Here is a 26,438-nt window from a genome sequence, read left to right as displayed (position 1 = left end):
TAAACGTTTCTTTATTGGGGGGGGTGTTGTGATCTCCTGTGGCGGTCTCTCTCCCATGTCAGCCAGCAGTCATGGGGGAGAAGTACTTAGCAATGCACAGGTCTATAAAGGGCCTTTGACGGAATGCTCCCTCTATCTATTGACGCACTGGGAAGTCTGAGGTCACAAGCTTGGCTGGGACACATGAGCCCAATAAAGAGGCTGATTTTACCCTCCTGACACAAAGCCAGACACTTTATCAGCTTCATTGTGCACTTAGGGTCATGTGCTAACAAAGAGGATTTCTCTAGTTATAATCCCCTTAATGATGGCTTCTCCCATCCCTTCCCCCCACCCCCTTGCCCCACCAGGGCCCCGTGGCTTGGCGAGCCAGAGAGAATAAAGGCAACACGGTGCTTGGCTTTTGAACTGAGTTCAAGGCAATTAAGGTCAAGGGCTAGGGAGAGAAGGAGGAGGCTTAGAAACAGCAGCATAATAAGCAGTATGGCTGGAGCACTCTGTAAATTAACTCAATTAGACAGAGCCTGATTTAACAAGGAAGACTGGCTAGAAGCGCTCCCCTCATTAAACCTGATGTTAGAGGAGCTTCGGATGAAATTAAATCAGTGTTAGTTGTTTGAGTCACATAAAATTGCATGTGCGTGTACACATGTGCACACGTGTAGGCTCTGTGATTTAGGTGGGAATTTTGAGAGGAGAGGAAAGGGCTAGAACTAAACCCAAAGAAAAGAAAAGAAGAGGAAAGGAAAGAAAAAAGAAAAGGCGATTTTAGTGAGTAAAGCCTCCAGAACTCAGGAGTGGAAGACAAGGAGTAAAGTCAGACAGAAACCAGGTGGGACACCGGGCCAGGCCTCCCAATTAAGAAGGCATGGGGCTAGTGCGATGGGGGCTTCTGCTGGGTTGTCTGGGCTGCGGAATTCTGCTCAGAGCTCGGGCTCAGTTTCCCCGCGTCTGCATGACCTTGGATGGCGTGCTGAACAAGGAATGCTGCCCGCCTCTGGGCCCTGAGGAAACCAACATCTGTGGATTTCTAGAGGGCCGGGGGCAGTGTGCAGAGGTGCAAACAGACACCAGACCCTGGAGTGGCCCTTATATCCTTCGAAACCAGGATGACCGAGAGCAATGGCCGAGAAAATTCTTCAACCGGACATGCAAATGCACAGGTGAGGGCCCTTGGGCAGACCCAGATGTCACTGCATTTGAGCTTGGTGGAGATTCGTAGGGAGGAAAGTGATCCCTTCTGAGGAGAGGCGACACTGGTGACAAACTGTTAGGCTAGCTGCTTCTGGTGGCAAGTCTATTCACTCAGAAAGGCTGATAGATTGCTTACAAGTTTCACGCCCTGTGCATGTACTTATGAACACTAAATCAACATTGCGTGGGCCACGCCTGAATTTCTGGACACATGCCAACATACCTTTGGTTTGTTTGTTGGGAGGGGAGGCTACAGAGATGGGGAGCCTGCTTTGAAACTAGAACAAGTCCTTTCAAGATGGAGCGGGGCCTCTCCTGCAATGGGTCCACACTTGCTGCGGCGCTGGGTGCGGCTTGGCATGGGGCAGGCGCAGAGGAGGCAGGTGCTATAGAGAGCTGCTCTCAGCATTTCTCAGGGTTTGAATAGACCACAAACAGGGCTCATCTGCCTTACTCAAGCCAGAACTGGACCGTAACTTTGCTAGAGTTGGGGAGTTGGACCAAAGAGAACAGTGGGTTCTTCTATTATTATCTGAATTCCAATTGGGCAATATCAGATCGGCTCAATATCCTTCCTTTACAACCAGGGTGTCTCCCAATATTCATTTTTATGAAATTTCCATTTTTCTACATTTCTGGGGTTCTCATGTCCTTCCCTACCCCACTTCTTCTGGTTTTCAGAAACCATGCACAACTGTAAAAAACACCGAGTCTGGCAGGGCCTCTGAAAAACAAAACCCCTGCAAGCAGCAGAGCCCTCGGACATGGCTTCTCTGTGGCGGCCAATTGCAAGCTGATTCCCTTCTGCCTCATTCCTGCTTTCCCACGTGCTGCTGAAGTACGGGAGAGCATGGGCACTCTGGCTACGTCAGGGTCAGAAACGCTATCACTGAGGGAAGGTGTGAGAAGTTCTGCCCTTATGATTTTGTTATAAAATAGTTACTCTTATGTTAGAAGTACTGAGAGATCCAACCCAGAACGTTGTGCATGCCAAGCAAGTGCTTCAGCCCTGGTAATGATAAATTAAATGATTTAAAGAATCATTATAAGGAATTATAATGTTATATATATTACATATATATATTATAAAGGAATTATAAGGTCTAGTTCTGCTTTAGCTATTGTGACAGAAGTTATGATAGCGTGTTGAATATATATTATCCACCTTTTCCCTGAGGCATTAAAGCATTTGCTTCGCTAGCCATTGCTCATAGGTTTTCAGCCTCACTGGGGGGTGGGGTGGGGGAAAGCGCTGGATTCCACACTTGTGGTATCGGGAGCCACACTAACAGGGGTGACCTTTGTCGCAAACCTCCAGAGCCATCTATGGGAATTATTTCCGGGACAATCGATGGCAAAATGCTGTGTTTTTCAAGAGTTGAACATCCATGTTTGAGAGTCCCGGGGCAGAATGCTTTAGTAGGTCAGAGGAGACAGTACGCCCATCCTCCCTCTTCTTTGTAGTTCTCCTTGGAGAGTGAAAGCACATTTGCTTTTAGGAAGGGGAAGTGGGAACCACAGGTCAGAGCAGAATACAAGGTGCACTTGCTATATCTCTTTGTAGAGGAAGTATTTTGAATATTCCTCAAGAAGGGACAGGAACGTGTGTCAAAGTGACCTACTTTAGGAGTGAAAAAGGGAATGGGTCAGGAGTAGGATGATCCACAAGTTTTAGATATAAGACGTCACATTTCCAGAGGTCAATTCCTTGAAGTAGGGCTTCCCTCCTCAAGGTACAGTCTGCATCTCCAGCTGCCAGTCAGCCATGACTACCCTCGAGGGTCCATCCTCCTTTCTATGATTTGTCTCCGACTCACTCAGGACCACTGTTCATTCTGTACTGCATATACTCATGTGTTAAGGACGCTTAATATGTGCTGCTCATAATGCTTAGTTTGACAGATTACACCTTTTCTCTAGCTTGCCACACAAGATTCTGCGCACAATCAATATATACAATAATAAGTTTGTATACATGCATAGTCTCACAGTCCTGCTCCTCTCACAACAATCAGGGAAATGGACTTGTCCACTACCTCCAATGAGTTTTCTTGTCTCCTTGATTTTCTTTTGTTTCTTCAAGAATACTTTTTTTTTGGGGGGGGGGTTGAGACAGGGTTTCTCTGTGTAGCCCTGGCTGTCCTGGAACTCACTCTGTACACCAGGCTGGTCTTGAACTCAGAAATCTGCCTGCTTCTGCCTCCCAAGTGCTGGGATTAAAGGCGTGTGCCACCATGCTTGGCAAGAATGCTTTACTTGAACTTTAGCTCGGTAGTATACTCTTAAGGGTACAGTAGCATGCTATAGAGTGGATATCCAAAATTCACTGTCACTGTAATTCCATACTCATTCAGTGGAGCCTCCATGTCTCCTCCTCTGCTGCCCTTCCCGTAACAGTGCTTTCGTCCTCTCTGTTTAGCTGACCCCTCTAGATGCCTCGTTGAGGAGGCATTGCTGTACAGTGGGGATTTATCTCACTGAGCACAGTGTCTTTCAGGTTCATCTGCAGGTTGTAGAGGTAGGTGATGACCCCACCACTGCTTCCTCCTCCTTTTTAAACTCAATAGTTTTTTAATTCTGGGACTTGAACCCAGGGCTTACACACATTAAGCAGACATTCTACCACTGAGCTATATCCTCAGTCTCCTTCCCTGCACCCCCGAGAGTCTTGAGTCTTGAGACACAAATCTTAGAGACTTGTAATGGGAAGTTGCTTTGTGTACATAGTTGCCATCATTTGGTGATGTGCCAACTGTTTCAAAGACAGACACATGTTCTTCTATTTCCTTCCAAAGAGCAAGCGACTTGCCTTCCTTGAATAGTGTCTTTATAGTTCTCTCGTACAACATGCAGTGTCTACCTGACTTTGAGCATCTCAAAGGCCCTTGGTTCTGGGAGCTGTCTAAAGCATTGGCAAATGGAGCACCTGGACTCTCCTGGTCGACCTCAAGTTTCTAAGGCAGAGATGGAAATTAGTCTGTGGCCAGCAGAACGCTGATTGCATTGGCTGATTCCTTGAGAAAAATAATATGACTTAATGCTCTACTAGAGGCTGGTGAGGGCAGCTTTAGCTTCATAAAGGAAAACTAAAAAGCTAAACTAAAATAATCAAATTTTGTGTCTCAATTCTCTACAGAGAATTTATCTATAATCAGCTGGGGTAAATTAGGGGAAGCCCTGAGTATATTTGTCAGAAAGAGTCAGACTTCAGGAGATTTTGGCCCTGGCCATTTCATTCAGAGGCTCACCTGACAGTTAGCATTTATGAGGCAATGCCACTTGCAGCTGCATCTTTGGGCTTTTTGAAATCCTTGGGCACTAAATAGTTTTTGAACAGTTGGCTGAGAACTTCTTGTTTGTACAAGTGACTAAGTGCCTCATTTTCCAATCTCTGAAATGGGGATAATGATGAAACCACACTTGTAAAATCTTTTTGAGCTCTGCAGATGAAAGAACCCGTGTGAGCACGAAGTATTGTTATTAAAATAATAGAATCTCTAATTAAAAGGAATAGGCTATTTAGAGTTCCTTGTAAACTCCCTAATCAGTGGTCGTTAAGCTTAGTTAGTCTAATAGCGTTTTTTGAGTTTAAGCCACGCAACGCATGTAGGGACTTGTAGTGTGTAGATGTTTTCTTTCTCCCCATCCTGGTTTTAAGTCAGGAGAGGATCTTGACATTTTAAGTTTAATTTTTGCTCAAGGATGATTTCCCTCAATGTGAGATAGATTGGAATTATCCCATCCCTCCTTTTCCTGTCTCCCACAAACAGCGATGAACAATCTTTTTAATTGTGTTCCACTTGTCCATTTCTTACCACCAATGCACAAAGAAGAGGCATAGTAGGCTGGTGTAAGATACAACTGGGAAATTTAAAGAGATAGCTAGTTGTTTTCAGTATTTTGATACACTGTTTAGGCCAGGTCTATAAGTTAAAAACAGGAGGGACCTCCTGTGTATGTAGAAAAGGAATTTTTTAAATGAGTAAACTTCCAGATTGTAAATGATAAGTAGCAATTATTTTATGGTGAGTAGTGTGTGTGTGTGAGTGTGTGTGTGTGTGTGTGTGTGTGTGGCACGCACACTCTGCTTTCATTCCAAGTCTATGCCCATCAGTGTTGCAAAGCAATGTGGGTCTTCTCCAAAGTCAGCAGAGTTTGTTTTGTCTTTTGACATCCCACAACACTTTGTTTCTTTCTGTTTCTACTTTTTCCTGCAGCTCCAGGTGTGCTGCTGCCTCCTGTGCCCCCGTTCCCACTTCCTCTACTTCCCAGTGGTACCTACCTTATCTGTGTCTGCATCCCCAGTGTCTAACACCTGCCTCCTCCCTCCAGTTTCCAGTCTTTCCTCCATCACTCTCTCACATGACATTTATCTGTACTAAGTGTGCTGAGCCCATGACATGTGTGTGTGTAGGGGAGATGGCGTGATGTTCGAAGGTTCACAGTATCAGTATCTGAGGACAAGTCATAGCTCTGCCACTTGAAAAGCAGAGTTTTCTAAGACTATCACCTGCAACTTGGTGTGGACAGTTGTGCCCTGGCACCGTTCTCTGGGCTCTATAACAGCAAGCACACTTATTTTTCACAAGAACTCTGCAAAACAGAACTCCTATTTTGACATGGTAAGCTCGGAGAGGTTGAGCTCAAAGCCAATAGCAGTGACAACTTGTCTGAAAATATAAAAAGCTCTGAGGACAGAGGAAAGCATATTGAAATTCATTTTAAGACTAATTTTTAGAATAGAATATCTTTTATTTATTCTTTGGCAATTTTACACTTGTGAATAATGCATTTTAATCTTATGTACCCCAACTGCTAGAGATGTCAACTTTTTCCCTTTTGCTCTCCACAGAAAAGAGTATTTTTAAAAACACTTTTAAGTTCAGATACCATTAAGTCAAGAGTACAGAGATTTCCTAGGTATCCCCTTGCATCTATGCACTTCCTCAATTTCACACCCCCTGTTTAGTTTTGACTGTAATTAGGTTTTAGATGTTCAGTAAGTTATTTACTACATAAATCAACAAGGAAGAAAGTTATTGATGATAGTGTTTTCAGCAACCAGGAGAGTCACGACAAGCAGTGCTGTGCAGAGATTATCACAAGCTGTGACTCGCTCACGTTCTACGTTAGGAACTTCAAGAGTCAGAAATACTTTATGACTTTTAATTTGAGAGTGTATTGAAGACTCTGCTAGAAAATTTAAAGGTGTTATTTTTTTACTATCTAAAAATGTAGGGCTCTTTTAGTCCATAGAAAAGCTAAATAGAAAGGGTTGGGGAGATGGCTTAGCTGGTCTAACACTTGACATTCCACCATGATCCCCAGCAAGCCACGCAGAGCAGCAGGCTCACTGTGTACCAAAAACAAAACAAAGCAAAACAAAAAACAAAAGACCTTTACTATTCTTTTCTTACATTTTAATGATTTTAATACCTGTAGGAAGCATTAGTGAGAGAAACAGAATCAACTGACCTTATTATATGACTTTATCGACTTTACAGAATAGAGTGTTTTATTTAAGACAACATAAAGCCAACGATCAACTTTAAAGTGTTAAAACTTTTAAATTTTGATCCTGGTGACTATCACTTGGGTCATTGTAAATGAAGGTCTTCATTGAGGTCCTGCAAGCAAGATGAGCTGGACAGTCACTTCGGATAACACAGCTAACTGCTTTCCATTTTCCTCTGGTCTCCCCTGTAAAAATCCAACCAACCAAACCAACCCAACCCTCCCCAACACTCCTTTATTATTTAAAAACTATTTATTTATTTTTATTCTGTGTGTTGAGTGTTTGCCTGCGTGCATATTGTATAGATTGTGGGGGCCAGAAGAGGATATCAGATCCCCTGGAACTGCCTATAGGTACCTACAGTTGTGAGCTGCCATGTGCATGCTAGGAATTGCAACTGGTTCCTCTGCAAGAGCAGCAGCGATCTTGATCTATAAACAGTCTCCCCAGCTCTCCATGTGCACTTGCAATTCCAATGCTGCAAAAGCAGAGGGCAGAGGGAGACAGGTTGGTTCCTAGAGCTGGTGGGCCAGACAGACAGACAGACAGACAGACTAGCTGAATTGCTGAGTCCAGATTCAGTGAGACTGTTTCAAAAATAAAGTGGAGAGAGAGAGAGAGAGAGAGAGAGAGAGAGAGAGAGAGAGAGAGAAGAGAAGAGAAGAGAAGAGAAGAGAAGAGAAGAGAAGAGAAGAGAAGAGAAGATACTTGATGACTTCTATCATGCACATATGCACACAAACCCACAAAGACGTGTATGGACATGAGAAAAAACAGCGCACACACACAGAGTGAGCAAAAAGCACTCACATCCTTTGCTTGTGTGCATGTCTCCCTGTCTATCGCTGCCAGCAGCCTGCTTCTCTCTGGTCTTGGGTTCTTTCCCACTGAAGAGCAATGACCATGTGCTTTCTGAGCAGAGACTTTAAAACCAGCTGCAAGTTTGACTGAGTGCTCAACGGAGTAGCAAGTATTCTTCAGACAAACTTTTATTTGATCATTTATCAAAAAAAAAAAAAAAGCAAAGCTATTTGTGTAAAAGCTACCCCAGTGGGTAGTAGGTATTTTCTTTCTTTCTCTTTTTGTCTTGATGATGCTGGACATGGAAACCAAGTGCCACACCAGTGAGTCAGGCCTCCTTGATGATTATACGTAAATAAAATAAACGGGATTCCAAGGGACTGAGGGAACACAGGTCAGGTCATTCTGATGTCTGGGTCCCAGGCTGGGGGCGCAGCTCAGTGATTGAAGCACTGGGTACCCTCAACCAGCTCTGCCAAAACAAGGTCTGGCTTGACCTTAAAAGCAGCGGTGGTACCTGCAGGGAGGGATTTTGGAAAACAAGGAAAAGTGTTCCAGGCACAGGAAAGAACCAGTCATAGTCTCGAGGGCCATGAGGTGGAGGCAGAGGCTGAGCGGGAGCTGGTCCTTTTGCCTTAAATACTTGGACTCAGCCCTTTAATCTTCTGGAGATGAGACTATTATCTTCTTGTGGGAATAAGAGCTAAACTTTCCCTCTAATGTACATGAGGAGTGAGCTGTTGATCATGCCCCAAACAGAAAACCCACAAGGTTGAGTGCAGAGGCAATGGAAGAATTTAGACTTAGTCACCAGTCCTGGGGTGGGGGGGGGGGCATTCGAGAGCTCGCTCACTAGTTCTTGTCTTTTGGGTGTGGGAAAGCAGAGATGCTTTTGTGCAGACAGAAAATTCTAAAGGATTTGCACTTCTCCACATCACGGCAGTTAATTCACCTTCATGGTTTGCCAGACAACATCAATTTTTGTCTTAATGCTGCCTCCTTTGTGAAAGGAACCAGCGTTTTTAAAGTTAGATGCCAACCAAATTCTGCAAGTCAGCTTGTTTGTCGTTGTCATTGTCGTTGTCTTCGTTGTCGTCGTCATCATCATCATCATCGTTTTCCAGACAGGGTCACACTGCGTAGCCCTGGCTGTCTCATCTGGAACTCACTATGTAAACCAGGCTGGCCTCAGTCTTACAGAGGCCCACCTGTCTGTGCCTACTGAGTGCTGGGATTGCTCACTAAGTCAGTGAAGCAGTCTGGGCCGGCCAAGTAGTGTGGGCTGGAATAGACTGTGGACCTTAGCAAGGTCCGGCCAGGTTGGGGTGTGCAGGGGACGTTAGAAGAGATAGCTCCGGGACGCCCAAGAGCAGAAGAGTTCCTTTGCTAGGGCCACTGCAACAAACCTTTGCCGCCAGGGACAGAAGGAACAGAAGTGATTTTCTACTAGCTCTGGTGGTGGAGGCCTCAGGGCTCCTGTCTCCTGCGACCTCTTCCCTGCGCTTCCTGGTGATCACTGTTCTTTTGGAGTCTTCTCTTTGCTCATACGGGGCAAGGGGCTGCCGCTCCCGTGCTCTTATTTTATCTTAATTGCCATGTTGAAAACATGATTTTCAAAATTAGACCCATGCTGAGGTCCTGGGAACTAAGCCTCCTCCTTCGCTGCCCCTCATCCTCCCCTTCCCTCCCCTCCGCCTCCTCTTCCTCCCCCTCCCCCTTCTTCCTCTTCTGCTTTAACAATAAAAAATGATTTCCATATTGTAGTAGAGGCTGCAAGCCCAAGAACAAGGCAGCAGCGTGGGGCCTGGGTTTTCGGAGGGTTCTCTGTGCCCTATCGGGTGCTTTCTCTCTGTGGCCTGTCCTGGTCTTCCCGTTTGGGTCAGCTCCCCTCCTTCCCCCTTATAATCATCTGTTCTGTTCCATTCTACCTGGAATTCCAACTGAGAATTTTCTTCCAAAGTATATAACCTCATACTCATTTCTCATCTCCCCCCGCCCCCCCCCCTTTTTTTAAATCAGGAAACTTTGCTGGTTATAATTGTGGAGGCTGCAAGTTCGGCTGGACCGGCCCGGACTGTAATCGGAAGAAGCCGCCCATCCTAAGGCGGAATATCCATTCCCTGACTGCCCAGGAGAGGGAGCAGTTCTTGGGCGCCTTAGACCTGGCCAAGAAGAGTATCCACCCAGACTACGTGATCACCACGCAGCACTGGCTGGGGCTGCTCGGACCCAACGGGACCCAGCCCCAGATCGCCAACTGCAGCGTGTATGACTTTTTTGTGTGGCTCCATTATTATTCTGTTCGAGACACATTATTAGGTGGGTTTCCCACATTGGCTTACCGCGCATCATTAGAGACTTGTGACCGGGTGGGGGTATGGGATGGGAAGTCATTTGATACAAGTTAATTAACAGGGATGCAACCTCCAGCGAGGTTACACGTAGGTCTGGCAGAATTACCAAACACCGCCTGTAGCTCAAAAGAGGCCGTTTCTTTCTGTTCTGCCATTACTTTAAACCTCTCCAGTTTATATTCCTGCTTCAGAGTCTAATCCTAGCTCTCTGTGAAACTTAATCCTCAAAGGCCTGAGCAAAGTGGAGGCAAATTCCTTCTGATTCCAGGAAAAAAAAATCAACTTTGGCTTGAAAGCTGACTCTGGCCTTTCCTTCAAAGTGGAGAATTAACCGAACATATGCCAGGGAGCGCAGCACTCCCTTGTCTTGAAATGTAGTACTGTACTAGAAAGGCGGCGACCCCTTCACTCACACGTATTTAGACTCAGTTGGAAGTTCGCTTGAGGTTGCTTCCTTGTAGGACAGGGTCACCGTTTTCTCCTTCTACTCTGATGTGGGTTTCGTGGATAGAACTCAGGTGTCCGAGCTTGCGTGTCACGTGTCTTTATGTTCTTGCTGGCCACGAGCATCATCAGCTCATTACATCACTTTTTAAAGCATCCAATTTAGGCATAATCATCCACACGGCTAAGCAAGAAGAACTCTACGTTGCTATGGCTCAGCTTCATGCTTCCTTGGCAACACAATTCCAAAATGCTGAGAGGCTTCTCAGATTCCACGAAGATGGCCTTTGACCCCAACACGTGCTGTGGTGCGCATGCTCCTTGCCTCCACAATAATAATGAAATGATGCTTGTGAAATATTGAGGACTCTCCCAGAACCTAAAACGTGGGGTCTGTGTGGGACATGGCACTGGAAGTTGATAGTCACCTCATCAAACAGCTACAGCTTCGTCCCCAGTTACCCGTGGACTGAGGAGAAGCCATTGGTGTGCTCTAGGAAACTTTGAGTCCATGCTAGACTCTTTTCATAACAGCCTGTACACTTGGCTATTTCTGGTGCTGTCCCTACTTCTGGGTCCCCTCCCTGGGTCAGGGTAAACAAAGTCATTGAGCGCCCTGGGCCCGATGCATCTCTCTCTCTCTCTCTCTCTCTCTCTCTCTCTCTCTCTCTCTCTCCCTCTCCCTCTCCCTCTCCCTCTCCCTCTCCCTCTCCCTCTCCCTCTCCCTCTCCCTCCCCCTCCCCCTCCCCCTCCCCCTCCCCCTCCCCCTCTCCCACTCCCTCTCCGCACCTCTGCACCAGTCCACATCTTTTGGCGTCCCTCTCATCGTTTTGTGTAGAAAACTCGAAACTTTTCTTTAGTCAAAAAGCCATTTTTTAGAAAGGTTGTGTGGCCAGCAGCAGTGACAGAAGTTCTGCTTTTAGTGTGAGTGTTGTTAAAACCTGCCTCACGGGGAAGCATCCATCTTCCTTTATCCATAGATGAAGCTGAAAGCCTTTATCGTTTTCCTGTCATTACTCTGAGGAATTTTTGCTTTATGAGAAGATAGCCTCTCAAGAGGAAAGGAAAACTATAGTTTCTGGTCCTATCTGGGAACTAAATTTATATTCATGTCTGTTCAGCTCTCTGAAGTTATTACAGGTACTTTGAAAGAACTAAAGTGAGCTGAAGTTTCTGCATAACCATCAAGAGCTGCTATGGAAGGCAGAAGACGGATGGCGCAGGCAGCAAGAAGGGCGTTAAATTGCCCAAAGCGCTTCACTGAAATTGGCAGTTCCAGTGGCCAGCTAAATTGGCTCCAGCATATATATTTTTTTTCTCTTCTGGTCTCAGTGACCATGCTTGTCAGCGGGTGGTTCTAGCTGATTGATGGGTGAGGCAGCATTCTTGAAGAAAAGTTCTTTTTGGATGTATAAAGGCTGCATTAGCACCAAGCATGGTTGAAGTCGCTACATTATTAAGCAATCTCTTCTGTTATAAATTTACCCAATCTTAAAGAGCAAGTCAGAAAATCTTTAAAATGCATTTCATTTAGGCCTTAGGGACTGACACTTTTAGACAGCATTTTATTGTAATGCATTGTCGTGTAAAAATTAAAATATGTAACAGGACCCTGGCTGCTGAAATTGGCTTGAGTTTCCCAGTTCTCTGCTAAAAACAAAGGTTTGAGGAGTGAAACTGACGACTTTGTGAAAGTGCTAACTGCTTTCGAAACTCTGTTATCATTATTCTTATGTTGCTTTTTAAATGGATACATGGTTTTTAAACTAAGAAACTGTAGGCCTTTTGGACAGAGACATACCCCTGGTAAGGTTTAACTTCTTAAGAATTCCTTCTCTGATCTCTATTTCCCAACTGTTTTAGGTCCAGGACGCCCCTATAAGGCCATTGATTTCTCTCACCAAGGGCCTGCCTTTGTCACATGGCACAGGTACCATTTGTTGTGGCTGGAAAGAGAACTCCAGGTTGGTCAAAGCCACATGCTCAGTATCTAAAAAGGATTTGCATTTAAGGAGTATGTGATGTTTGATACACTTATTTCAGTGATAACTAGTGGGACACCCCCCGCCCCCCCCACCAGCACTCTCAGTGTTTCAGGAAGCTTTCTTTTCTCTCGGTGTCAGGCATCTAAAGTATGCTCTCTTGACAAATTACCTGTGCATGGTGACCCAGCGTGGATGCTTTTGCCCCGCTGCTGGATGTTCGATCTTTAGACACTTGCATCTTCCAGATTCCTTCTACATTCTATGCATTTGATATTTTTTCTTTTTCAGATGTTAAACATGAGTGAGATTATGGAACATTTTTTAGAATCTGGTTTACTTCAGTTAGCCCAGTGTCCTCTAGGTTCATCTACATTGTCCTGCGTTGTCGCACATTGCGGCACATTGTTGCAAATGGTAGGAATTCCTACTGTATTAAGGCAGAACAATTGCATTGTGCTTATTTATACATGTGAACAAATGCATATGTGACACATATATTTATGTGAATATATACAAAAACATTTTTATATATTGATATTTCTTTGTCAGTCTGATTGGTATTCGTAGTTTTGCTCTAAGTTTGGCTAAGAAGTAAGCCAAGTCATTGCCTCCATGCCTTTGTGTAGCATCTGTCACATGCATAAAGTGATGGGGTCCCCCTTTGCTTTTAGAGACTCACTGGCAATGAGTCCTTTGCGTTGCCCTACTGGAACTTTGCAACCGGGAAGAACGAGTGTGACGTGTGCACAGACGAGCTGCTTGGAGCAGCAAGACAAGATGACCCAACACTGATTAGTCAGAACTCAAGATTCTCTACCTGGGAGATTGTGTGTGACAGGTAATGGGCAGTGTAACTCTTCAGACGGTCTTCACTTAGTTCTTGGTGATAGACAATGTGTTTCTTTATATTTCTCTTTCTGTGGAACATGGAGTTATGTTTACTTGTTTCTGAAGGCAGTTTTCCTATGGGAGGCAGGAATTTAAACGTTCAACCTCTGAAATTAAAAAGTAGATGTATGGAACTTCTATTTTTGAGTTGAGTGTACTTGGGCATCATTTTGAGACCAGGAGCACCACTTCACAGCTGGGAGCAGTTCTAGCCCTTGGCTGCCATCTGACGAGTATCAAGCCTACCCTTGGTGAGGCAACACTTCTGGGAACACAAGGGCGAAGAAGATCCAGCTGCTCTGTGTTTGCAGAGATCAATTTGTGGTAAATAAATTACCAAGCAGTCTGAGAAGTTCTGTAATGTGTGTGTGTGTGTGTGTGTGTGTGTGTGAAGCCAAGAAGGGAGTCCAGACAAGTCCTCAAAGGCATGGAGCTGATGGTTCTGAGACAGAAAAGAGGCACAGACTCTGGCTCGATGAGTGGGAAGGCAAGGAGGGTATGGATAGGTGGCAGGTCCTAGGTGTGGGAGCATCATGCACCCCTCTTACACCTCTGGAAGTAAGGTGGTGTATCTGGGCCACAAGTTCCTGAGGGGTTGTATGGGAGACAAGCACCAGCCTTGGATGTGAGAGGCTCAACAATAGCTCCCAATCCCTGAAGGTCACACGAGGAAATACGTGACCCAGAGTCCAGGGACTTGTTTCTCTGCGTATGTGCAGTTCAAAATCTCATTTGGCCTTTGGGAGTCTCTTCTAGGATTCCCAGGACTACCTGGCACCTCAGCACCAAACTCTATGCATTCTGACTTTTCCTACTTATGACAAAATTTAAACTTATGAATTAGGCACACGGAAAGATTAACAACAACTATAATAAAATGGAACAATCATGACACTGTTCTGAAGAAGACCTACGTGAGCCTAGTCTCTCTTCTTCTTTCAAAAATGCTTCAGTTTCTCAGCGCACTGTTGGAATATTTTTGACCAGAGTTGAATGCAGGGAACTAACCATAAAAAACAAAATTGTGGATAAGGGGAAACAATTAGGCCTCACAAGAGGATTCCTTAAGAGGTTTCTCGGCCTTCTTTCATTTATTTTGTTCTCTCCAAATTCCCATGTTTTAAGTTGCACTCTGCTTTCCTATCCCACACCATCCACTGACATCAGGGTCTACCTCCCTGGCCAGCACTGCTTCTAGGCACATAGTTGTTCTGAGGGGCCTGCCCTGGGTGGAGGTGTGTTCCCTGCCCGGGGTGTGTGTGTGTGTGTGTGTGTGTGGTGAGGGGTCTGCCCTGGGGTGGATGTGTGTGATGAGGGGCCTGCCCTGGGATGCGTGTGTGTTCTGAGGGGTCTAGGCCTGCCAGAGGAACATCTTCTGTGTTCTGCACGTGCCCTCAAGCCCTCCGTCGGGGCCTCAGCTAGAAGGATGTTCTAGATACCCTTGCTCAACTCTACTCAGTTCCACAGAGCACCATTGCCTCCGTGCCTTTGTCTATTCGTAAGTGACATGAGAAGTTTCTGTGTTTGCGAAAGTCTAAAGAATACTGAGTTCAAAGTGTCTTTTTAAAAAAAATATTTGGAACATCTTCTAGCCTCCCTAGATGAAGACAAATATATTACTCTTCATCTATGGGAACCAAAACATGTCTGACTTGGGGACTTCTATTTCACAGACCATCTCTCTGGAACACACTCTGGAAATGATGCCTGGGAGGCCTTTGTTGCTGAGGTTGGGGTCCTGGCACTCTCCGTTTTTGCATATTCTCACCTTTTTCTTCTCACCACTCTTTCCTTGCACTCTCTGTATCCCATGCAGTTATGTCTTTCAGATCTACCTCCACCCATGCATCAGTACTCTGATGGTGAGATCCCCGGCTGCCAGCCGCACGCGTACCTTGTGGACCCTCCCTCTCAGCCTTGCGCTTACCACCTAACTGTTCATTTCCAACTGTCTTCACACAGTTCCTAATATGGCTTTTTTATTTTTTGTACTTTTAAAAATTATTATCTCAAGCACAGAGAGAAGGCTTAGTGGTTAAGAGTACTTGATGAGAAACTGTGAGACTAGAATTTGCATCCCAGCACGCACTGGGTAAGCTGGGCGTCCCAGGCAGGTCTGTAAGCCCAGCTCCAAGGCCGAGGAGTGGAAGAGGCTTGCTGGTGTTTGCTGGCTTCCAGCTAAGGAAACGTGACCCTCAGGTTTTTGTACCCCCACATACATGTGCACAGACATTCATGCAAATAAGCATAGGGACTAATATTATTTTTATTACAGAAATTACAGGGTATACTATTGATAACTGTGTGTGCATGTATGCATTCAATGTAGGACAATCAAATCCAGGTATTTAAGACTTTCATAATATTTTATTACTGCATTTTATTTGTATAATTATAGCTGTTTCTTTGGCTTCCTATGAGTCTCCAGTTGTTCTAAATGCTTTTCCCAGTTCTTCACAGATATTCCTCCCCAACTGGCTGTGTAATAGAAGCTGCTGTGTTACCCCTTTAATCTTCCCAAGCTCAATTACAATTACAGTTGTCACCACTTAGCTTGTAAACCCATCACTGGCTTTTGAATGGAATGATAATTACTATTACATTCACTCCTGTATTCTTGTTTGGGCAACCACGTTTCTGAAATGTCTCTTTCCATGCTTATTTTTAAGGGCAATGTTTTTTTTTTACACCGAGTTTGGACCTTGTAAGGTAATTAATGACCACACCCCTCATGGGTTTGCTTGGATCAAATTCACGATACCATTCACAAAGTTAAGACATCTCATTTTTAATCTTACAAATCTTAGCTTGGATGACTACAACCGCCGGGTCACACTGTGTAATGGAACCTATGAAGGTTTGCTGAGAAGAAACAAAGTAGGCAGAAATAATGAGAAACTGCCAACCTTAAAAAACGTGCAGGATTGCCTGACTCTCCAGAAGTTTGACAGTCCCCCCTTCTTCCAGAACTCTACCTTCAGCTTCAGGTAGGCAGTGGGCTCTTCCCCCCACTCCCAGCCCCCGAGCAGTGCTCTCCACCCTTCCTAACGCTGAGACCCTTTCTTGCAGTTCCTCATGATGAGGAGACGCCCAACCATAAACTTGTGTTCATTGCTACTTTATAACTTTAATTTTCCTACTGTTATGAATTGTAAGGTAAATAATTTTTAAAGCTAGAAGTTTGCCAAAGAGGTCACAACCCACAGGTTGAGAACCACCGCACTAGTGGGACCGAAGGAATCCAGGTTTTGGCAGACACCTCCAAATCTAAATATTCGGGAAAGGCTTAAGAACAAGGAAAGGGAGGTGTTAATGTTGAGAAATATACTCTTACCAAGACGGTAGTTTTGCTAGCTTCTAAATTCAATGCCATCCTAATTTCTGATTTCTGTACACATGCAGGCATTACCTTGGAGCCATGGCATCACACTAACTATCATACTTTAACAGTGTGCAAACTCTTATTATCCTTTTCTTACCCACTTCCTTAAATCTGACATTAGAAGCTCATCAGATCATAATACTGGGGTCTGACTCTCAGGAGATCTTTTTGGATTTAGTTCAAAATATCGCACAACATAATAACTTGATTCTTGAAACCTGAAGATCAGATATCAGGTTCGTCACACCACAGAAGATCGGTGACGAATATGTATGAACATCAGGTTCTCACAAAGATGCACGAGGTGCCCACGGGAGAGAAGGTCACCTGCGTCAAAACTGGATTTGTTCTCTTTCTCTACAAGCCCCCAACTTCCCACACATAAATTGCATAACTTATACTGCGCTAGGGGCAGGGTAGGTAGAACTCAATTTCAGGAATTTTACTGAATGTATCAGGGCTTGAACCTGATGCTTGAAGTGGGCATGGCCCTTAGAGCGGTGTCAAAACTAGGCAAAGGCAGCAAGATTTTGCTGAAGGGAATCTGATATAGCTGTCTCATATGAGGCTATGCCAGTGCCTGGCAAATACAGAAGTGGATGCTCACAGTCATCTATAGGATGGAACACAGGGCCCCCAATGGAGAAGCTAGAGAAAGCACCCAAGGAGCTGAAAGGGGCCTGCAACCCTATAGGTGGAACAACAGTATGAACTAACCAGTACCCCCAGAGCTTGTGTCTCTAGCTGAATATGTAGCAGAAGATGGCCTAGTTGGCCGTCATTGGGAAGAGAGGCCCTTTGGTATTGCAAACTTTATATGCCCCAGTACAGGGGAACGCCAGGGCCAAGAAGTGGGAGAGGGTGGGTAGGGGACCAGGTCGTGGGGAGGGTATAGGAAACTTTTGGGATAGCATTTGAAATGTAAATAAAGAAAATATCTAATAAAAAATCAAAATAAAAGTAGGCAAAGGGCTGAGCATGATTGTGCACACCTTTAATCACAGCACTTGGGAGGTAGAAGCAGGGCAGGTCTCTATGAGTCTGAGGCCAACTTGGCCTGCATAGTGATTTGCAGGACAGCCAATGAGATTCTGTTTCAAATAATCAAAAAAAGTAGACAAAGGGTAACATTTTAAGACTGTTTTAAAAAAGAAGCACGCATTCATTTTTCCTTGTGATAAAAATGCTAGTAAGTTAGTCTGCACTCTCTCTAGGTTTGAGCTGAGAGTGGTCTTATGATTCTTGCATCATAATCACTGTCACCGTTTGAGAGTTGGTTAGGAACATACATAGTTATGATACATTCAGCAAAATTCCTGAACTTAAGTTCTGCCTACCCTGCTCCTAGACTGGTATAAGTTATACAATTTATGTGTGTGGAGTTGGGATTTGTAGAGAAAGAGAACAGGTCATGCATGGGGGAGAGAGAAAAAGCCCTGATAGTAACATTATGAAGGAAACATAGTCCTTGTCTTTCAAGGGTACAGAAAATAAGAATAAAGATACATAGTTATACTGTGCACAAAGAGAACAATGTAACCCAGCAGATGCAGGGGCAGCATTGACTGGGTTGCTTCCCCTTGCAGAAGATTAAACAAAAAGGTGGAGGTGAAAGAATCCTTAGTCAACTAGCGGCAATGCCTCTGCTATCCTTATCCAGGATTAGAGGAGAAGATGGCTGGGTAATGTTGAGACTTTTGATGATCTTCACTGAAGTCACCACACTCTGGTTTCTCTCAGGAATGCACTGGAAGGGTTTGATAAAGCAGACGGAACACTGGACTCTCAAGTCATGAACCTTCATAACTTGGCTCACTCCTTCCTGAACGGGACCAATGCCTTGCCACACTCAGCGGCCAACGACCCTGTGTTTGTGGTATGTTAGACTCAGAACTTATGAAGCTGTTTCTAAATGTTTTGTAGGGTTCGTTGGCTTTGCAGTGAAGTTTTGGTGAAGTTTCACTCTGTAAACAATACCCCCTCTGCCTATATACTTCAATGTTAAGCCATATGGGGCATATGGGTCAGTAGCACATGAAGTCCCTACTCATAAACCAATCCTTTAGGAATGGTAGGATTTAGATAGACTTAACCAGGAGTTTACAAGTTAGCAGAATTCTGTCAGTAACCTAACAAACTGTATACCACAAATTAGCACAACTGTAAAAGGTGTTCCTTGGTGAATGAACAGAGTTCAAGAGTGTACATTGCACACAGACTATACTTGTTGGTTCACTAGAGGAAACAAAGGCTTGGGTAGCAAGAAAGGAGGAGAAAAGGGGATGCCGGCTGGATGGGAAGCACAAATGTTCTCAGCCACAGTAGTGATGTGAACCCAGGAGAGGAGACAGGGCAGGAGAGAGCCATGAGAGACAGGACAGGAAACAGCCATGAGGGACAGGGCAGGGGACAGCCATGAGAGACAGGACAGGAAACACAGCCATGAGAGACAGGATGGGAGACAGCCATGAGAGACAGGATAGGAGACAGCCATGAGAGACAGGACAGGAGATAGCCATGAGAGACAGGACAGGAAACACAGCCATGAGAGGCAGAACAGGAGATAACCATGAGAGGCAGAGCAGGAGACAGCCATGAAAGACAGGACAGACTCCTTTTTGGTGGCTTAGTTACTCATGCTCAACCATAGTCTGGAAGAAGAGGAAAGATGCATATGATATGAGATAGTTTAATAGTTCACATTTACATGAACTTATTATAGCAAGCTATTATTATTATTATTATTATTTTATAGTATTTTATTAGTTGGTTAATTACTCCTGGTTGATAAGTTAAACTTCATCATAATAGATATGTATGTAGAGGAATCACATAGCATACACGAGGTTTGCTGTTAACTGGAGTTCAGCTATCCAACGAAGGCTTGGAGCATGGGGTGTCTGTTTCCTTCTCCCACAGATGAATACATTGAATTATTATAACTCCTTACAGGGAGGGAATGAGGAGGCTGGAAAAGCCCTGGCCAATGGACATTAGAAAAGACGGTTAGGCATTGGGTTGGTGCCCGCCCGCTATTTTGTGGAGAGAAAAGCAGGGGAGTTTTACTCCAGGTCAATTGTGTCATGAAGAAAGGGTGTTTCTATCAGTGGCTACTGAAAGCCCGTGCCCATAGGAGGGCAGACTAAATATTGTTTATTGGCACATCAGCACCAGTCATTTGTAGCAGACAGCAAAGAGTACTGGGTATTTTGTCTGTGCTCAGACATGCCGATGGAGTTATAATGGTTTGGTCCTGACCCACCACCATCACAGAGGGCCCTGTCTGTTGCTGATGTTGATGATGTCTGAGAGAGTGCATCCGGGCCAGGCTGACAGTACCAGGCCAGCTCCTGGATGTTGAGGTTGCTTTTCTTTCTGAAGAAAAGCTCATCAGAGTTGCCTGAGAGGATTTATAGAACGGCAATACCAGTTTTCAACTGCTGACCTCCCTCGAGGTGTCTGCCCCGGAGGCCCTCAAATCACACCGCTTATTTTCCCGCTCTGTTCAGAGCTGTGTGTCTTAGGTGAATTTAGGATCCATCGTAAGAAAAAATGTCCCCCTTTGTCCTTTAAATCTTTGATAATATTTTGCATTTAGATTCTTCCAGAAATTTCCTTGTTTTCCTTTGTTGAATTGTATTAATGTAGCTTGCTCAGATTTTTGTAATAACACACTACTGACTTGTTAGTGTGAACAGCTGCTACTGTTCTGGGCAGGGGGTCAGCAGTGTAAGATCAACACATTTAGCATTTGATGAAGGTTCCTGTATTAGCTTTTCTTATTACTGTGACTAATACACATGACAAGAAATAACAGGAAGGGAACACATGTTCATTTTTGGCTTGCAGTATAAGGGGACACAGGTGATCGTGGTGGAGAAATCAGGGCAACAAGCCAGAGAGGGCTCTGGTCCCATCCCATCGCAACTACAGGCAGGAAGCCGAGTAAACAGGAAGTGGGATCTGGTTATAAAACCTCCCACAGTGAGCCACTTCCTCCAGCAAGGCTCCGCCCACAAATATTCCATCATACCTTCTGGAGGAGTGCCACGAGTTGTGAACTAGATATTCAAACGCAGCAGTCTGGAGGGGACGTTTCACATTCAGTCTCCGACAGCTTTCTTCCTGGACCTCCTCGCTGTGAGCTTGAGTGATGGGAAGAGGCGGGGCATAAGCTCGCGCATGCTCTTTCCTAGAAGGACGCCAATCCTATCACATCAGGGCCCTACTCTTGCTTGACAACAAACATTGACACCTCCTTTCAGGTCGCATCTCTGAATGTAGGCACACCAACTGAGCGTGAGCTTCCACACGGACGTGAGTGAATGAACTTCTCAACTCACAGCTTCATCAGTTTCTACATGTTTGTCTTGGTGGGCTCCCGGGAGGCTGTGCAGCACCATAAGAAGACAGACACTCAAGTCTACGTCAAGTTGGGGCTAAGCAAGGCAACTTGACATAGACTTGAGTCTCCATCAAGAGAGGAGATGGGTGATCGTTCCTTCTAGAAACTGCTTCTCCTCTCAGGTCTGCACAGCCCTAACACCTGATGGGTTTGTCAGCCGTTGTGGATGGTTGAACCCTGCCTCTGACCAGGTGGGGACTCACCTGTGAGGCACCAGCAACCATTCATCCCATTTGCCTCATGCTGGCATTGCCTGGGGTTTCTGACTCCACGTTTCAGATCATTTCCTTGGCTACCACCCCAGCCATGAGCACATGTCTAGGTTTCTGGTACTTAATCTGCCTTCCCTGAGACTGTATGTCTCTAGGGAGGTCTTGTTCAAGTGTGCAGCATCAACTGTACATTTATGTACACAATCTGTATTCATAAGGGCAATTTTATAGCTTCTCTTGTAAGTAATTCTGGTTACTTCAGTAAAAACCATGAGGTCCTCTGACAGATTGAAGATGAGGACAAACCTTCCTCTACTCCTAAAGGAAATAATGGCAATGGCACTAGACGGGTTTTCTGTAGGACTGCTGCCTTTCTGAGGAAGCCCATGAACTCCGTTAAAGCCTACAGAGACAGGTCACATTTTTTGTAAGTGACCAGATAGCAACATTCTGGGGTTTTCGGGCCTGAAAGCCTCAGCTGCAGCTACTCAATAACTCAGCTTCCTCTCTGTTCCACCTCCTCTGCTGCTCTCGCTCCACCCCTGCCTCCCTCCCTTGCTTTAATTTATTTTCTAATCAGTGCTGGGAACTGAACCTGAGTTCTACTGCATGCTCAACAAACATTGAGCTGTATCCCTGGCTGAAGTGTGTAGGCAGCCATAGATAATGCACAGACGACTGAATGTGGTATCCCAATAAAACGCTACATAGACAGGCAGTAGGTCCATGTGGTATACATTTTGCAGTTGCCTTATTTAACCTAGCACTATGATCTCATAGTTTTTCTTTTTCTTTTTTTTTAACTTTGCCGACTCTTAACCTAAGGGACCAGCATTCTTGGTTTGCAATATAGGGCACTTTCCCCATCTTCTCAATTTCTCCTTCTGCCTTTCTTATTTTCTATTCTGCAGTGGGGTCTTACTATGTCACCCACGCTGGCCTTAAACTCATAAACCTTAGCTTCTGGAATATCACTGTTGTCATATGCGTTTCCTGTCCTAGGTGAGAACCCACATGGTAAGTTTGTTAATAAAAACAAAACAAAACCCTGCAGCTTACATGTAGTCCAAGGATACTATGTATTTAGTTGTTTGGTCTTCATTACTTTTAGTATCTTCCATATTGAAAATTTTGGGGAGTAATAATATATTATTATATACATAAAACAAGAACAGCAACCACGAAACAGAAAGCCAGAGCCTCTCCTGGAAGGTGGAGGAACAGTGTTTCATCACTATTTTCAACACACACACTTACTGAAGGCTGTTTACAAACAGGTTTATGTTGACACCAAGTCAGCTTTAAATGATTTTACGCCCCAAGATTTAGGGTAAACTATTTTAGTTGACAGAGTTATAGCTTCAGGAATTTCAGATTTGTGAGTCAATTTATGCAACTATGCTGCGCACAGCTTTCGTTAAAATTTTTTTTTGTAAAATCTCTACAAGCAATAGAACTTCAAAGTTGTGTAGGATCGCAATAAGAAGGAAGAGAAGGCAGAACGTAAGGAAGAGGGGAGGGACCTCTGAAGCAATGTCTGAAATTCTAATAATTCTTACAAGTTGCAGCAAGTCCACACATTTATCATGGAAAATGAGATTAGGCTACAGGGAAGCTAAGCACCGCTCTCTTCTGTATTAAATTTAGATATAGTCCAGAAAATGGGGAAGCCAATACACTGTAAAATTCAACAGTTAACTGCTGAGAAAGAAGCTGGGCTAAAACGTGCCATTCTACCCAGAGCCTCAGGACACTTATCCCAGAGGAAGCATCTTAGAGATGGGCTGGGCAGTCAGTCTCTCTTTGCCCAGTTTATCCTGCCCCGCAGGTGTGTTTGTTTCTCTCTGCACCCAGCTTTTCCCACCCACGCATGTGCTGCAGACTCACAGGTGTTATCTTTAAGAACTGAACATACCCATTGAGCATGGGTATGAGCTCACCCAGGCTACACACCTGTAGTCTCAGCACTCAGGAGCTAGAGGCATGAGGCTCAGGAACTCTAGGCCATCATTGACTACATGGGAATTTCATGTAGCCAATGGCCTATAGGAGACCCTATGTTAAAAAAAAAAAAAGTAACAGTCTTCTATTGTACATATACACATATACATCACTTTTTAATCTAATTTAATTCTGGTTTTCAAGACACAGCTTACGCGGTTTGTGGAATGAAATCCAGGGCTACATGCAGGCTTAAAGCCTACCAACAGAGCTACACTCTCAGCCCTTGCACCGCCATTTAAGGGCACGTCTTCCATTATGCACGGAAGTTATTTCCATGTGTTGACTATTGTGAGTAGCATGCTGAGAAACTGCAGGTGCCATTTGATATACTACCCGCTTTAGATCTAAGTCCTGCGGTGGAATTCAGGAGCACACAGCAGTCTCACTTCTCGATTTCTCGGACCTACTCTGTCATCTCCCGCCATTGCTTTACTACACCAGCAGTGGGAATGGTCACCTTTCTCCGCAGCCTCACCGGCCCTCTTACATCTTCTCAGTACAAGTCGTCTGGCTGCGAAGTGCATCTCTTTGTGCTTTAGAGTTATCCTTTGCAAGGGACACATGATGTGTTCTAAGCACTGCAAGATGGTTGGGAAGACCTCTAGTTGACTAGACAGTGATAGCTAGCTCATGAGGTTGTTTTCCATGTACAATAACTATAAATGGACTAAGCCCCCAAAGCCAGTCTTACCATCTCTCTCTGCCTCTGCCTGCCTCTGCCTCTGCCTATCTCTCAGTCTCTCTCTCTCTCTCTCTCTCTCTCTCTCTCTCTCTCTCTCTCACACACACACACACACACATGCACACACACACATACATTTTGTCACCCTACACAAATTAGAATCATCCGAGGGGAAGCAACCTCAACTGAAAAAAAAAAAAAGTCTTCTCAGGGTAGACCCATGGGCTAGCCTGTGGGGCATTTTCTCCCTTGATGATCGATGTGGGAGGACTCAGTTCATGAGAGATGGCGTCTCTCTTGGGCAGGGAGTCCTGGGGCATATAGGAAGACAAAGTGAGCAAGCCAGGAGAAGCAAGCTAGTAAGCAAGACTCCTCCATGGTGGTCTCTGCCTTAGTTGCTGCCTTGAGTTCCTGACCTCGTTTCCTGATGGGCTACAGCTGTGAGCTGAAACAATGTTTCTCAAGTGGTTTTTGGGCACAGTCTGTCCTTACTGCAGCAATAGAGACCAGGGTGTATGAGTGCCCATGTGTACTCCAAAGAGTAATATAAAGTGTCTCAACTGTTCTCCACTTATTGTTTGAGACAGCGTCTCACACTAAGTCTGGAGCTCACTGATTCAGCTAAACGGGCTGGTCAGTGGAATCCTGGCATGTGTCTGTTTCTGAGTTCTCCAGAATTTTTGGCATTCACTCATTAGCACCTGGCTTTTAATGTGGACCCTGGGGATCCTCACACATATGTGGCAAGTGCTTTACCCACTGAGCCATCTCTCTAGCCTGAAGAAAAGCTTAAAAATCCTCATAGTTGCATGTTCAGGTTTTAAATGTAAAATTTTATTTTGTGTGTATATTGTGTGTGCCTGCTGGTTCATATTTGCACCATGTGCATGCAGTGTCCACAGTGTCCACAAGAGGGCGCGGGAAAGCTGGAGTTCCAGCTAGAGAACACTGTGTGAATGCTAGGAACTGAACCCAGGTCTTCTGAGAGAGTAACAAGCACTTTTAATCACGGAGTCACCTCTTTAGCCACCATTCCAATTTTTATACTTACTTTCTTTCATGTTTTGTTATCTATAGCAACAATTATAATATATTAGTGACATACACTATATTTCTACTTATTTCACTTAATTATAAAGTTGTTACTTTGTTTCTTAGTATTTCAATCTCATTTGGTGCTGGGGATTGAAGCCAGGGCTTCATGTATGCTAATCATGTGCTCTGCCACTAGACTGCACCTCCAACATTAATAATGTACACCCAAGGTTCACAATGAAAAACGTCTAAATGAAGCCTTGTTGCTATCTTTCAGCCACTTGTTACCATTTTTCTTTAGGTATATTTTATAAACATGGAAGCAAACAGGTTATATCCATTCAGCTAATTGAAAATATACTATAGACCCTTTTCTTCCCTCCCCTCCCGGCTCCCCCTTCCCTTTGTCCTCCCCCTCCCCTTCCCTTCCCCATTCCTTTTCTGTTCCCTTCCATGTCAGCATACATACGTTAGTTAATAAAGGCTAATCTCTTTCCCTTTACTCTGGTTGTTGGTAATCTATTGTATAGATTTACCATCAGAAATTTAACAGTCACCCATAGATAGGCACTGCTTCAGCCTATATGTATATGACAATGGCAGGCATCCCTCAGATGTGAGAGGTCTGAGGTTGTGCAGCTGTGATCTAGACTGGAAGACCTGGTGTAGCATCGGCTCCTGGTGAGGTCAGACAGCAAGAGAGCATTTCTCCAGAGAGAAAGCCAAGGGCCCAGGAAGCCAAATGTACTTCTACTATAGGAGTGGGACTCTGGCCCTGCTAGGCCTGCTCAGCCACTTGCTGACTACCAGGAGATAGGTCCCTCGTGCCTTAATCACTGAAAATTCCCACTACCTCTCAACACCTGTACATTGGGGACTAAAGTTTGTTAAACATGGATTGTGATGGGGACAAATCACATTGAAGTCACAACAGGCATTTACCAGGTCCTAATCTTTTGAGTTACCAATAACATTAAGGTAAATAATGCAGAGCAGCTGAGGTGAGAAGACAGGATAGAGTCCTTGGACAGGAGTGAGGATAAAGCATTGGGCATTTGATAAAAATCCTGAGTTGCCCCTGAAGACTGAAGAACAGTCCCTCCTAACTCCTGCATGGCACATTCACGGTCATTGCTAGCCCCTACTTTTGACATTATACCTTTGGCCCTGTGCTGTCTTGCCTTCTCCTCTTTGCTACTTTGGTAGAAGAAGTTCTAATTTGAATTTCTCCTATAAATGAAACTGAGCACCTTCTCTATGCATCTAAAAATCTCGCGAACACTTGCTTTTATACGACCCATATGTTCATTTCATCGTGACTTCTGTGTAATTTTTTTTAAATAACAAAAATATCCAAAAGAACCAGAGTTAGTGAGACTAATTTGTTCTTTAAGTGACCAACAAATCGCAACATCCTTTGTTTTTTATGTTTGTTTGTTTGTTTGTTTATTTATTTATTTATGTTTTTAATGGGAAAGCTGATAACATGTTCAGGTAATTTTAAAACGATTATCTTATTAATTTATTTTTAGTTTAG

At 44.5% G+C, this 26,438-nt stretch overlaps 1 protein-coding gene across 1 annotated transcript in view; it reads left to right on the top strand.

Annotated features, from left to right (window-relative positions):
* The first annotated feature begins 434 nt into the window (after positions 1 to 434).
* Positions 435 to 26,438, top strand: part of Dct (dopachrome tautomerase) — a 40,173-nt gene continuing 14,169 nt past the window's right edge. Inside the window, exons 1-6 of the mRNA XM_021181290.2 lie at positions 435 to 1,163; positions 9,530 to 9,829; positions 12,172 to 12,272; positions 12,965 to 13,131; positions 15,989 to 16,168; positions 18,304 to 18,439. Of these exons, the coding sequence (XP_021036949.1) occupies positions 869 to 1,163; positions 9,530 to 9,829; positions 12,172 to 12,272; positions 12,965 to 13,131; positions 15,989 to 16,168; positions 18,304 to 18,439 (1,179 nt within the window). The 5' untranslated portion in view covers positions 435 to 868. The remainder of the gene's footprint in view (positions 1,164 to 9,529; positions 9,830 to 12,171; positions 12,273 to 12,964; positions 13,132 to 15,988; positions 16,169 to 18,303; positions 18,440 to 26,438) is intronic.

This window comes from Mus caroli, unplaced genomic scaffold (assembly GCF_978045245.1).
Source record: "Mus caroli unplaced genomic scaffold, Mus_caroli_1 scaffold_12, whole genome shotgun sequence".
Classification (NCBI taxonomy): Eukaryota; Metazoa; Chordata; class Mammalia; order Rodentia; family Muridae; genus Mus; species Mus caroli.
This window is presented reverse-complemented; position numbering and strand designations above follow the sequence as displayed.